This window comes from Lissotriton helveticus, chromosome 3_1 (assembly GCF_964261635.1).
Source record: "Lissotriton helveticus chromosome 3_1, aLisHel1.1, whole genome shotgun sequence".
Taxonomy (NCBI): domain Eukaryota; kingdom Metazoa; phylum Chordata; class Amphibia; order Caudata; family Salamandridae; genus Lissotriton; species Lissotriton helveticus.
This window is the reverse complement of record NC_136061.1, coordinates 539,314,492-539,327,682: the sequence shown is the minus strand read 5'-3', so window position 1 is coordinate 539,327,682 and position 13,191 is coordinate 539,314,492. Positions and strand designations below refer to the sequence as shown.

The 13,191-nt window shown below is 44.9% G+C and overlaps 2 protein-coding genes across 5 annotated transcripts in view; one reads left to right on the top strand and one right to left on the bottom strand.

The window, feature by feature from the left end:
• Nucleotides 1-13,191, bottom strand: part of LOC144822660 (uncharacterized) — a 422,286-nt gene that overhangs the window by 115,897 nt on the left and 293,198 nt on the right. The window lies entirely within an intron of this gene.
• HECW2 (HECT, C2 and WW domain containing E3 ubiquitin protein ligase 2) overlaps nt 1-13,191 on the top strand; it is a 1,154,081-nt gene that overhangs the window by 875,192 nt on the left and 265,698 nt on the right. For all 4 annotated transcript variants that reach the window (XM_078680421.1, XM_078680420.1, XM_078680424.1 and 1 more), the window contains one exon: nt 6,297-6,399. In XM_078680421.1, the coding sequence (XP_078536547.1) occupies nt 6,297-6,399 (103 nt within the window). The remainder of the gene's footprint in view (nt 1-6,296; nt 6,400-13,191) is intronic.

Here is a 13,191-nt window from a genome sequence, read left to right as displayed (position 1 = left end):
CTTACAGCCCGAATTCGTGGCCAAGAGGCCAGACGCATGGAACCAAGGGACCAATGGTTGGTAGCAACTTGAAGCCAGGAATCTGCAGGGTACGAGAAACGTTACTAGAAACTGGGTACAAGAACCCTATTGGTAATGAAATGAGGAGCATGCTTAATGTTGATATCTGTGAAATCACAATGCAAAGTTTTTTTAAGTCATGCTCCTGCCTGCACGCTGCAACTTGACATGATACGTTTGTATGAATAATAGTCAGTATACTCCATAATACGTCTCTCATTTATGGCAAAGATTACTGAAGGAGATATGGTGGAGGTAGGTAGACTGGCCAGTGCAGTGTCGCAGCACCCCTTCATATGGCTCCAGCCTCAGGCAGTGTGCTAGACCTACGGCGTGGCTTCGCTGTGCAGTTTATAGCAGAACCAGTGGACCACAGGGGAACAGGGTTTTTTGGTGTCTTGTTCTCCTCATGGGCACAGCACCTCTTCCACGCGGCTTGAGAAAGCATGGGTGGCCACTTGACCTGGCTTGGGTTGTTTTTGCAGATTTATATTGCGCAAACTCGACCCGAAGGTATTGGAGCACTTTACATGAGTACCAGTTATGTTACACAAGGACACATTATTTTTTTTTTATGGTGAGCACGGGGGAATTAAGTTATTTGCCAGAATCATAGGATGTGGAGTCGACCCCGAGGCTTGAACCTTGGGGTCCCAGCTCTAAAGTCGGCAGTCTAGCCATGAGACCACATCTTCTCCCCCATTGTTGTGCCAGAGTGTTGTTTAACTTGGTTGAAACAGAATTAACACACACAGGGAGTCCGACAAGCACCATGCCAAACATAGAGTCCGCAGCTGCTAGTGACTGGGGAGGTCTGCCTGTCTGCTGTTCCATATTTCGCGACTGTCCTCTGGAATCTGGTAGGCAAGTAATATAAATGAAAGCATTCAATTTAATGCTGCTGCCATGTGGGTGCAGCTCCGGCGATATGTTATTGCAGGAGTCGTAACGAAACTTGAGGGGGCCCCCACTGCAAAGGACATGGAGCACATCCTGGGCCCAGCCAGGAGCTCTTGGACCAGGGGCCCGGGCCCATGCACAGTGCTGGAGGAGGCCCCTTGGAGCTCAGGAGCCTCCCTGCACAGCAGGGGTCGCAGGGACTATTTTTACGCCACTGAGCCTGATGCCTCCTTATTTTCGACACACCTCGCTGCTTGCATTATGGATGTAGAAGGGATGCAGCTGCCTGTTGTCAAATACTGGAGTCACCTCAGCAGAACATTGTTGTGAGGATAGGAGGGAGTACCGTAACTGGGGATAGGCACCACCTCCTCCTCTGCACCATTGCTCAAGGGCAGCAGCGGCTCCTTCGCCATAGCGGAGGAGCGTCACCCCACTGCTCTGCGAGCAGCAGTTAAAGGAAAAGTAAAATGATAATAACCAACATTATTATCATTTTACTTTTCCGTTTCCTGGTACAGAGTGAGGCTGCTCTTCTGACAGAGCAGGAACCTGGGGGAGGAGTGGTTTTCCTACTCAGAGTGCGCATGAATGTTTGCCCGGCCTTCTCGGACCGGCCAAACATTTATGAGCACTTTTCATGTTCTCCACCTAGGTTGCACTACAGCCTGGGTGGAGAACATGCCCTGGCTCCCATTCCTTGTCTGAGTGCTGAGCCACTGCGCTCAGATAAATCACAACGCTGCATTGCAGTGTTGTGATTGGTTTAAGAGACACCGGGAAGCCAGGTGCTTCCTGCTGCCAGACTCCAGACAGGAAGAAGATAAGAAGAGGATGGAGGAGAGGCAGCGGCTGGCCGTAGCCAGGTAAGTGTTTTTTTCCCTTTTCATTCTAATATCCCTCACCCCCTAACCACCCACCACTCCCGTCCGGTAGGACCCGCTTCATCTTAAGGGCTCCCTGGGCTCCTCTGAGCCCATTCACAGCATGGTCTCAGTGCAGGAGTTATATCATTTCAAGAAGGAGGCAAAAGTCAGCAAACAGCTGTCTCTGCTCCCACCCTAACAGAGAGAACCAAGTTCCAGGTGAGAAAAAAAGTGCAGTACCCCTCTACCCTACAAGGACAGTCTGTATCGTGACCTCCAGAAGAGACAAAAAGCATACATGCCAACATTTCGAAACAGGGTAGAGTTAGACAGTGGAAAGAAAAAATCAGGTAAAAGTATTGTCCCCATTGACTACATTGAAACTAAGGCAATTTTAGACAGGAAGCAGCTAAAATACAGCCATTGAAGACTTTACAATCAGTAGTCTCCCGTCACGTATGAGCCAATACAGTAACTCCTTATACACAGAGGGAAAGGTGCTTTCTAAAGAGAGGCAGCAGATGTATTACACAGGCAATTAAACTGAGAAGAAGAGATCTCTGCAGAAGAAGCCCCCTATTAGGGGAATAGATACCATCTAAATAAGCATTGGTAAAGCATCGGTTTTGCCTATGTAATGAATAAAGCTGTTTTCACCAATCATCGTCCGGGAGAAGGAAAGAGCTCCCTGACAGATAACACAGGAGTGGAGAGGATTCGGCGCAGCGGCCAGGACTGTTGAGTCAAGAGCTTTGGATCCTGGTACAAGTCTCTGCTGTGCTATGCAACATCCTGTGATTCTATGCAAATCACATAATCTCTCCGGGTGATAAATTGTTATATAAATATGCTGCAAGAGTAAAAGGTAAAACTTTATAAAAATATAGTTCCAACAAAGTAGATGTTAACAGTATTTCAGGTACGGAAAACTGATAAGAGAAGCAGACGAGGAACAAGCATTTGTAAATGCAGGAAAATAGGCTACAGCCAATAGAAATGGCAAGTGTTAAGTGATATGCGCAGGAACCAATACGAAGCCAGGAATTTGAGGAGGCAGGATGCAAATCCCTTTTAAGTTTATATTAAAAACAAAAGATTTCTCAAGCACAGCACAAGCGCTGTGCAGGCGAAACCTAAAAATAGTCAGCCAGTGCAGCAGAAGGAGAGAATGACTGAACAGCCATCCAACTTTATGTACCTTCTTCTTTCAAGGATTTCATGGAGGAGGTGAATGCAGGGGCAACAGTAAATGACGTGATAAAATGTTAACAGTGTATGATAGTGGTTACTTACCATGGGGCATTTTAACCGTGATTATAAATGTGACATTACATTTGTAAGTAACCTTTTTAAATTAGAAAGCCACACACTTTCAAAATGACGCAAGTGTTTTTTTTTTGTTTTGTTTCCCGATCAGAGTTGGATTGATATGCAAACAAAAAGTAACGCAAGGGAGGGGAACAACACAGGGGAGAGGGAAGCAACAGGAAGGGGTGGGCAAAGCAATGTGGGGAGAGGGAAGCAACTAAAGGGGGCAACACTGACCAGGGGGAAAGCAACTATGAGATGGGAAGCAACAGGAGTGGCGTGTCAAGCAATATGTGGGGACGGGGAAGTAACGAGGGGACAACACTGAGAAGGGAAAAACATGGAGGGTGAAAGCAACAGGGGGAGGGCATGGGTGGGGAGAAAGGAGCATTGAGGGGGCAGCAAACAGGCAGAAAGCTGAACGTTGGGGAGTAAAGGAACAAGAGAGAGCTCATGGTGAAGGTGGAGGGAGAACCACACAGGCAAAAATGCATTTCTGTGGGTGGTATAAGTGCACAAGGGTGGGGAGAAGCGCATGGGCAGTGAGAGCAGCGGAGGGGGAGATGTACACAAGGTAGACAGCTGGGAAACACACACTCGTAGGGTGCTTAAACAAAAAGAAAAAATAGTGTCGCAAAAAGGAGCAGTGTAAGGACACAAGTAATGTGTCCATGTTACAAAAGTCTTGCCAAGTGACACGCATCTTAAGTTAGAATAATGCATTTTCGGTCATTTTCCCGCATTACCGTAATGCCTGAAATTGTCACGCAAAAGCACCGTGTCCTGAAGTGCAATAAAACCGTGTAGTTCCAGTTTCTCACTTTGCTGGGATGGACCCATAAAAGCTGAGCTCTGAGTGCTGTATTTCATAGGCCACAAGATGGCGCTAGTGTACAATGGAAGGTATAGGATTCTCAATATACTTTGACGTGGAATATCCTACTATTACAGAAACTCATATCCAATCCAAACGAACTCCAGAGATTTGAAGACCGAAACACAAAACCACACACCCGCGAGGCGGGACAAGATGTGGCATAGCGACCACAACTGTCTATTTTAAAAGCGTTGAAGAGCACTCGGATCCCAGCCTCAGCTCAACATTCTGTGATTCTGAGCAAACCTTCATACGTACTCGTGCTAAATAAAGACTTATCTGATGCTCATGTAAAGCGCCCCTGGGTCAATTCACACATTAAGGACCGTCACATACGAGACAAGGGCGTCATTTCTTAAAATTATCTCTTGACATGGATGCAAATGTGATATTTCGCTCACAATAAAGTGACACCCATAAGGTTTGAAATGTCGCACATAAACGCACAACACACATGGGAATGTCACATATAAACAAACTGAAACCTTGGCATCTATGCTCCAGGGAAGCGACAACCCCAAGAAGAGGAAGAAGAACTCCACAAATTTGAACACATTTAAAGCAAGCAAATAGGCTCTACAATGAATCCAACTTATGGGATTTAATGGGCAGGCTCTAATGCCGATGTAAGGTAACACAATGTCTTGCAACAAACAGCGCTTTTGCGGTCTGAGGCTAGACCTAGAAAGAGATGCTTTGTGACGTTCAGGACTGTTTTGCCTTTTCACCATTCAGACTGTAGAAGGAAAAATGTTAGAGTAACTTAGAATGGTTTGTGGCTCACAGTCTGACAAATGTTAAAGGTCATCCCAGCTTAGAGTAGCATGTCGATATAGAAGAGGCTCATTAATTTGATTTGATCTCTGGGGAGAAAATAAACATATTTTGGGGGTCCACTGAGCTAAATCTATATCTGAAGCAAGCATTGGCAAGGCATGTAGATCTTTACTTTAATCATCACTTTGTCAGTCTTAACGTATAAAAATACACCGGTTAAGGAAAACTGATGTTACCTTCCCTTCTACCTATTAAATGCTTACACAAAAAGGCAGGGCCGAGCATCCGTCTCACTAGTTTGGTTGTTAGGATATGTTGTAGGACACTCATACCTGGTTGCATTTTCAGTATTTGGCTCTGCTGTGGCTGTTTTCATAATTCCAAGTTTTTCCAGTGTGTGAAACATCAAATCCCGTTGTAGACCGTTGACTCTAACCAGGCTTTCTTTCCCTAGGAGCTAATTGTGTATGTTCTCGATAAGAATGACTGTGAACTCTCTTTTCAACCCTGACTGGGTATCATGGTGCATTCACTTTAAGTTAATCATTTACTGTTTAACGGGGATGGCATTTGAATATATAGTGAAGGATGTGTTGTGAAATAAACTATTTTGTCATGTTCTGAAAACTTTCTTGGCGAGAGAACTCGCACTGCTCATGCTGCCTCGCTCCTATGTGCGGTGGGGGGATCTGGTTGATTTGACAAAATGTGCCGGGACTGCTTTTGGTTCCAGGTCCATCCCTGACCAGCAGCAGAAGGTAGTCTGTCTGCATGCGCCAATGAGACCGCTTCACTGATGGTCCCAAGGCAGCAGCAGCACACCTGTTCCTCTTCTGGTTGTAACAAGGAAGGGAGAAAGCCCCGGAGCCCTCTTTATCTGCCCCCCTGCCTACACATATTTAAGAGATTCGGGCAAGACTGACAATTTTCCTACCACTTTTTGTGAAACATTCAGTATTCTGTTTCGGTAATGGGATTGGGAGTGTTTGTTTTTATAGGGCACTGGGAGCTTATTTGCCTAGAATCACAGGATGTTGAGGCGATGCCAAAAGTAGAATCTGGTTCCCCAGTTCCTAAGTAGTAATCTTTGGTCGTTACGCCACATCCTCTCCCACGTTTGGGGGCGTGGTCTCATATTGTCAACTCAAATTTCTACATTTTTGATAGGAAATATGAATTGCTTAGCGTTGAGATGAGGCTATTAAGCTGCAGTAATACAATATTACCTCTAGATGGCACTGTCTCATAAAATTCTTCACTGCAGCAGCCTGCCCTGAAAGTAAATGGGACCATAATTGTGACATGCAGTTAAAGCACACTTGCGTTCACATAGAGATAAACATTTTATGACAATGTAAATGCTTTAACAAAATGTGCACATTTTGAGATGATTGACCAAATAGAAGAAATAAGTAATAGATATCATAATGTCCTAAACACTGACACTTTCAGGTGTAAGCACACAACCTTCCATATGGACCCTGATTATTTGCCCTGTTTTCTCCTAGGTGGGGGAAGACGCGCGTCATTCGGGACCGCCTGTCCTGCCCAGGCCTTCCAGCACATTTAACACAGTCAGTAGGACGCAATACCAGGACCTGGTTCCAGTGGGTAAGTCCATACTTTTCCGTTCTACAGTATTCTGATTGGATATTTGTAAAATGCAAACCTACACCTGACTCGAGGGTCTCGAGGCGCTATAGAACAGGTGTTCCCAACAGAGGCTCACCTAAGAAACGTCACACTCAGTTTCAGTGGTATGGAGTTGCATGTAAGAGGGGACAATACAAAAAGACAGTACATCCTAAATGTATTGGCCAAAAAAGATGACTGAGCAAGATAGAAGGCGCGACGGCCTTGATGAAGGCCGCGTTCAATGTAATACTCGTGTGGACAGCAAACTAAGGCAGGGTCTTAAAACAGCCCGACCCGAGTCAGCCGTTCTCACACCGCTTGAAACACGGACAGCTGAGTGTGCAACATACTGCAGTGTGGATACCGCTGCAATAATCCAAGCGGGTGTGTTTATTCCCTCTTGATGTTAAACGTTGAACTATTCTTATTTTCTTGAACCAGGAGGTTTGGATCTTTTTGGGGTGATTGGTAAAAGACACAGTAGATGTTTTTGGAAACAAGTAAATACTGGTAGCACCTCAAGTCTTTTTGTGGGGACTTTCAGCCCGATTTTATTTTGGCAGGTGGAGGTAAGTCCGTCAGCGCAATGGAGTAAAATACTCTGTCGCCCTGACAGAGTCCCCGCCTGCCAAATTTAGAAAGGACCGCCAAGTTGGCGGTAATTTCTGAAGCATTGGCAGGAACTGCTTGTCAGTATTCTTTGAAGCAGGGCTCAGTCAACATGACAGAGCAGCCCTTCAAACTTAAAAAAATAAAATAAAAAAACAATGCCCCTCTCACCATGGGTGAGGGGGCATTTGACAGTTTGCACTACCCTTTACTGTCAGGGTTACCCTGGGAGTAACAGGCAGTGAAAACTAACCTGTATGTCCGTCAATCTAAATTAGGCGGGTGGATATAGAGGTCGGTATTTGAGGGTCCTTACTATGTTGGGCCGTCAGTGGGGTGAAACCATGGCGAAGACAGAGTAGTCTCCGCCGTGGTTACAGCAAAGTTCAGCCCATGTATAAATTGGGCGGGCATACCTTTATGTCGGAGGTAAGGATACACCGTCGCTGTTGTGATGGAGTACCCTTACCACCAACATATGCATCAGCTTGTGAGTGGGCAGGGGGTATTGCAGGAACTTGTCGGATGAACAGCAGCAACCATAGCCCTTGTAGGGGAGTTATTAACGGTAGGAATAGTGGGTTTTTAAAAATATGTTTTAGTTTCAGGATATTTGCTGCAATTGTAGCTATGTTCCTCAAGGGGTTAACTGACTAGAAACAGGAGGGGAGAGCTTGAAACGGACTGATCACCGGACAAAGCGGTATGATCAGTTCCTTCTTAACTACCCTTGATTGGTGTACGCTATGGAGGCCAACACAACTAACCCGACCAAAGCCTTACTCTCTCTGGTGGCCCACAGTGCCTATAAGATCACCTATCCTTTACACCTCTCTAAAAATGCATCTAAACAATTAAAACATAACTTAATCAAAAGAAACCCAGAAACACTTATCTCAGATACTTATTTCAGCATCTCTAATGGCGACATCATGTCGGACCTAATCTTCTTCACGAACAAAAGGGCCCAATGGAGGAAATCTCTCCTATCCTTCTTCCAGTGCAAACAAATAAAGAGAACTCCCCGTGGTTTTAGTCTGTCCACTTCATCCTCTCCTATTCATAAAATAGATCTCACCATTACTATCTACAATAATGGGATCATTCTCATTCAAGCTTCCATTCGAAACCTAGAGCAATTTGACAAGCTCTTTCTGAGGATCAAAGGTTCTATGGTGAACAACTCACCTTATGTACGACAAGACCTAGATCTAACCACCGCAAGCACCTTTCGAAGAGTTAGCCTCATCCCATCCTCAGATTTACCTCCCCTCTCACCCAATTCCCATCCCTTGCCCCTGCCGATCACGGTTCTGCCTGAACCTCGTAACAGGAGGCCTTTAGCTTTATCACCACTACCAATCCCCGGGCCATCACCCTCAAGAACACTGATAAGTCTCAATGAACAACCTACTACGCAGGACTCCCCTACTAACGTCAATGTCCTCCCTATCCCACATAGACATCCTTCCCCCTCTCTAGATCCTCACACCCAATCTTCATACCGGTCTAGGCTTTCTGCAACTCCGCTCACACCCAATGACCAACCATCTCGATTGCAATACCCCTCACCGCCACAGATCTCTCTAATACACCCATACTCCCCCCCCCTCTCCGGATCTCTTCCCTCAACACTTTCACTTGAATATCTCCCCTTGTTAAGTACCCTCCTCTCTCATCCAAACTGGCCCAGTACTACCGCCAGTGTCACAGATAAAGCTCCCTATGACCATCCCTCCTCTCCTTCTATCGTCCCTCTCCTTAACACAGCTTCTCTCCCCAGAGGCTCATTGACAGGGCCTACACCCAACAAATCTGATAGCCTACTCAAGCCATTTTCTTCAAATACGGACACCAACTCAAATACAAAGGGAATAATTCAAACAATTCACTCTAACCCGAACAGAGAAGCCCACCATAACCACAGAGTCATAAATAATGACAACCTCAGGAGAGTGAACATCATTCAGCCTCCTTCCCCCCAGACTCAGGCTACACTCAAATGCATATTACTCAACTGTAGGTCTGCCAACAAACATGCCTCTGAGATCTTCGACCTCATACAACATAAAGAGTTAGACATCATTATACTTACAGAAACCTGGCTTACCTCCTCATCCACTCCAATTTCAGACCTCTTGGTGCCCCCTTCCCATGACATAATTCGTCTGGACAGAGTTACGAAAGTGGGAGATGGCCTAGCCTGCATACATCGAAAAACACTTGCGATCTCCCTCTCAGAATCCTCCTCCCATCAACCTGCGAATACCTTTGCCTCAACATTTCCAGTAACAAACAGATGGTTTGCAAACTTCATATATTCTATCACCCTCCGTGTGACAATCTACCATTCATTGAACAGTTAATGGAGATCATAGCAGACAATGTGGATTCAATGCAGCCCCACATCTACCTGGAAGACTTTAACCTTCATTGGTCAAACCCTAATGACCCAGCGGTAGCACGCCTCAATTCCTTCTTGAAGGATCACGATTTGGTTAATCACTGTGACCAGCCTACCCACAGTAAAGGGGAAACTCTTGATTTTATCATCTCCAACGGACACTCAATCACTCCGGACTCCATCATACCCTGTGATTGGTCAGACCATCACGTCATTACCTTCCAAATCAACTTGGAGGTTTCTCAGATTAATTCTTAATTTACTAAATCAAAGATCTGGAGACGTGCCCTCAGAAACATAAACGCAGTTGACTTAGCAACCCGCTGCAAGCGTGCCCTCTCTCCTCAAAGAGACTTAGTTGAAGTACATGCACTCACAGACTTCTATAACTCTTCTATTTCCAGCATCATGGACGACATTGCTCCACTCCAACCAAAAAATGTACCCTCAAAAGTATCTAAACCATGGTTCAATAGCAACCTAAATTCATAACGTCGTAATGTAAGGGCGTTAGAGCGCTCCTGGAGATCCACTCCTTCAGTGGACCATCTAAAAAACCTCAGATCAGCTAGAAGCTCTTATAATAAACAAATCAAGACAGCCAGAGCGGTAAAATTTCCGATCACAACTCAATCAATCGGCCAATCGACACAAGAAACTGTTCGAACTGGTCAAACAACAATCTGTCAGAGACCCCAACCGTTCAGCCTCAGAGGTCAGTCCCTCCTCTTGTTCTGACTTAGCGCCTTTTTTACAGAGAAAACAAGACTTATTAACATTGATCTAGAATCCAGGAGATCTCTTTTAACATCAAACGGCCCGGCTCCGCCCCAGGTCGCACCAGACAAGGTCGCCACCCTTAGCAGGGGTATCAAGCACAACGCTTCCTGGGACACCTTTACCATTCTAAAGGAAAATGACATCAATGAGGTCCTTCGGAGTATCAACCCATCTAATCACTTCAGTGACCCTCTTCCACCTACCATCTTCAAAGCAATTAAAGATTCTATCTCTCCCTTCTGGACAAAGATCGTCAATTCTTCTCTCTCACAGTGTACGATCCCAGACTGCCTAAAAGAGGCCCAGGTAACACCTATTCTAAAAAAACCTACAGCAGACAGTACGGATCTTAACAACTTCCGCCCCATCTCCAGCATCCCCACTCTAGCCAAACTCCTGAAAAAATGTGTCCAGTCCCAATTATGTGCTCACATTGAAAATTTCCAACTCCTGGACCAACACCAATCGGGCTTTCGTAGCGGGCATAGCACTGAATCGGCTCTCACTCACATAATGGATGACATCCTAAGAATGCTTGACAGAAATGAATCGTGCCTACTTATCCTACTAGACCTCTCCTCAGCTTTTGACACTGTCAATCTCGACAACCTACTAGATATTTTGGAGCAAAGGATGGGCCTTTCTGGGCAGGTGCTGAAGTGGTTCTCGTCCTTCCTCCAGCATAGATCATAAAGAGTTAAGGCGAACCATTCTTTATCGCAGCCCTCCCCTGTCACCATGGGGGTTCCCCAAGGATCCTCCTTATCTCCCATTCTATTCAGTTTGTTTCTGGAACCACTAGCCAATGTACTAAAATCCATGGACATTAACTTCCATATGTATGCAGACGACACCCAACACTACCTTAAAATCTCCTCCCCGGACAACATCTCATCACTCAACTCCACCTTACTAACTACCCAAAATTGGCTAACTATGAACCACCTCCTGCTAAACACCTCCAAAACAGAATTCTTCCTCATCTCTCCCCCAAAACACACTCCTAATATTGACCTCTGGATGAACCAACTCACAGCCTTCAACTGGTCCCCACACATTATTGACTCAGCTAAATCTCTACGAATCACACTGGACAAACATTTGAATATGAAGACACAGATCAGTAACGTAGGCAAGGGAGTTAACCACCTTCTGAAAACTCTCAGGAATCTCAAACCTTTCCTACCTCAAGCCGATTTCAAACAGGTGGTCCAAGCGCTTGTTCTACCGAGGCTTGATTATGGCAGTGCTACACTATGCGGCCTCCCCAAATACACTTTGGCTCCTTTAAAGGCATCATTGAATGCTGCGGCCAGACTCAATACGGGCACCAAGCGAAATGCCCACATCTCCTCGGTCCTAAAATCTCTAAACTGGCTGCCCTACGAAGCTAGAATTTAACTAAAGATTGCATGCCTAGCGCACTAGGCCATCCACTTCAAAACCCCCAATTACCTGGCGCAGAAGTTAATACTATCCGGAGGGGGTAGACCGTCGAGGAGTGCTAACTCCCTCCTCCTGAAACCCAAGATCTTCCGCAAAAAGAGAACATGTCAACGAGCCTTCTCAGGTTCTGTTCCAAAAATGTGGAACTCTCTCCCACCGGAAATCCGGAGAATCTCCTCCAAGGTAGCATTCAAATGGGAAGCAAAACGATTCCCATGAACAAGTGCTTGCCTTCATAAGATGAGCGAAGGTCAGCTATTAGCGCATCCATCACACTACAAGAAAGGACGTCATTCTATAGTACTGGCTCCCCTTTGTAGTTCTGTTTCTATGCATAGCACATTATACTCCTAGCCAAGGCCTATCTAGAGTATTCTATGTGCACTATTGTATTGCTTTTGTATATTCCCTATTTGACTCTCGTACTGTTATGTTACCTCATTCCCTCAAGTGTAAAGCGCTCTGATATCCTTCGGGATTACGTTCAAGCTATATAAAACTTTAAACATAAAGTAATAAATAAATAAATAAATTGACATTAACACAAGCGAAAACAGAAATCAGCTTTTAGGCCCAGAGATAACACAGTCTGGATGTCATTTTGAAATAGATTATGGAACCTCACAGAAATAGTTTGCACCATCCCATGATTTGTTAGCCAAAATTCTTAATTTTAGGTCTTACTTTCAGGCAGTTGCTAGGAGTTCAGAGAATGATGTCGGACGGGGCAACAGTTCAAATAAGGGGAACAAAGAGATGTTTAAACATTTTGTGAAAATAGGTCATAATGAAGAAATATCGACTAACATAGAATATAATATTTTCTAGGCAAGAAGCATTAATGGTTTGAGAATAGCATACCACGATTGATAAAATGATCAAATTAAATGATGAGGAAAATCAAAAAGATAGTGCTGAAAAAATTGAATAAATGTGGCTAGTGATCAAGCACTGGGCACAACATGGAAGGTAAATCATTAATGGCATACAGCCAGAGGAAGAATGTGAGGAATGTTTGATTAAAGCATTCATCAGGAACAAAGATATGATGCCAAGTTCTCTCTATAAACAAAACATCACCATTAGCCTTGTTTAAGTTTCTCCAATTGTAATAGTTTTGAAGAGTTTTGTAAATATCACAACTTCCCGAGACAGGTGCATTATTTTGAAACAGTACACATCTTGTGAATCATAGAATACGGTTTATCTTTTAAAGTGGCTATGTAGGGCATATGTTGAGGAGCATGGACATCTGGTTAGGTTAATGCAAATTGTTATATGTTATGTTATGTTATGTTATACTTGGTTTTGTATAGCGCACGGCTACTCAGAGAGTGTCCCGGCGCTTTGGTTTGCACACCTATCTCATAACATAACACCTAAAAACAAAGAAAAAAACCAGACAGAGGGGAAAAGAAACCCGAAGAGGCAGCTAAGAAGTGAAAAGCCAAGTTTTGAGCCCCTTCCTGAAGGCCAGGAGGTTTGAGATACTACGCAGGGTCACTGGCAGCGCATTCCAGAGCTGGGGA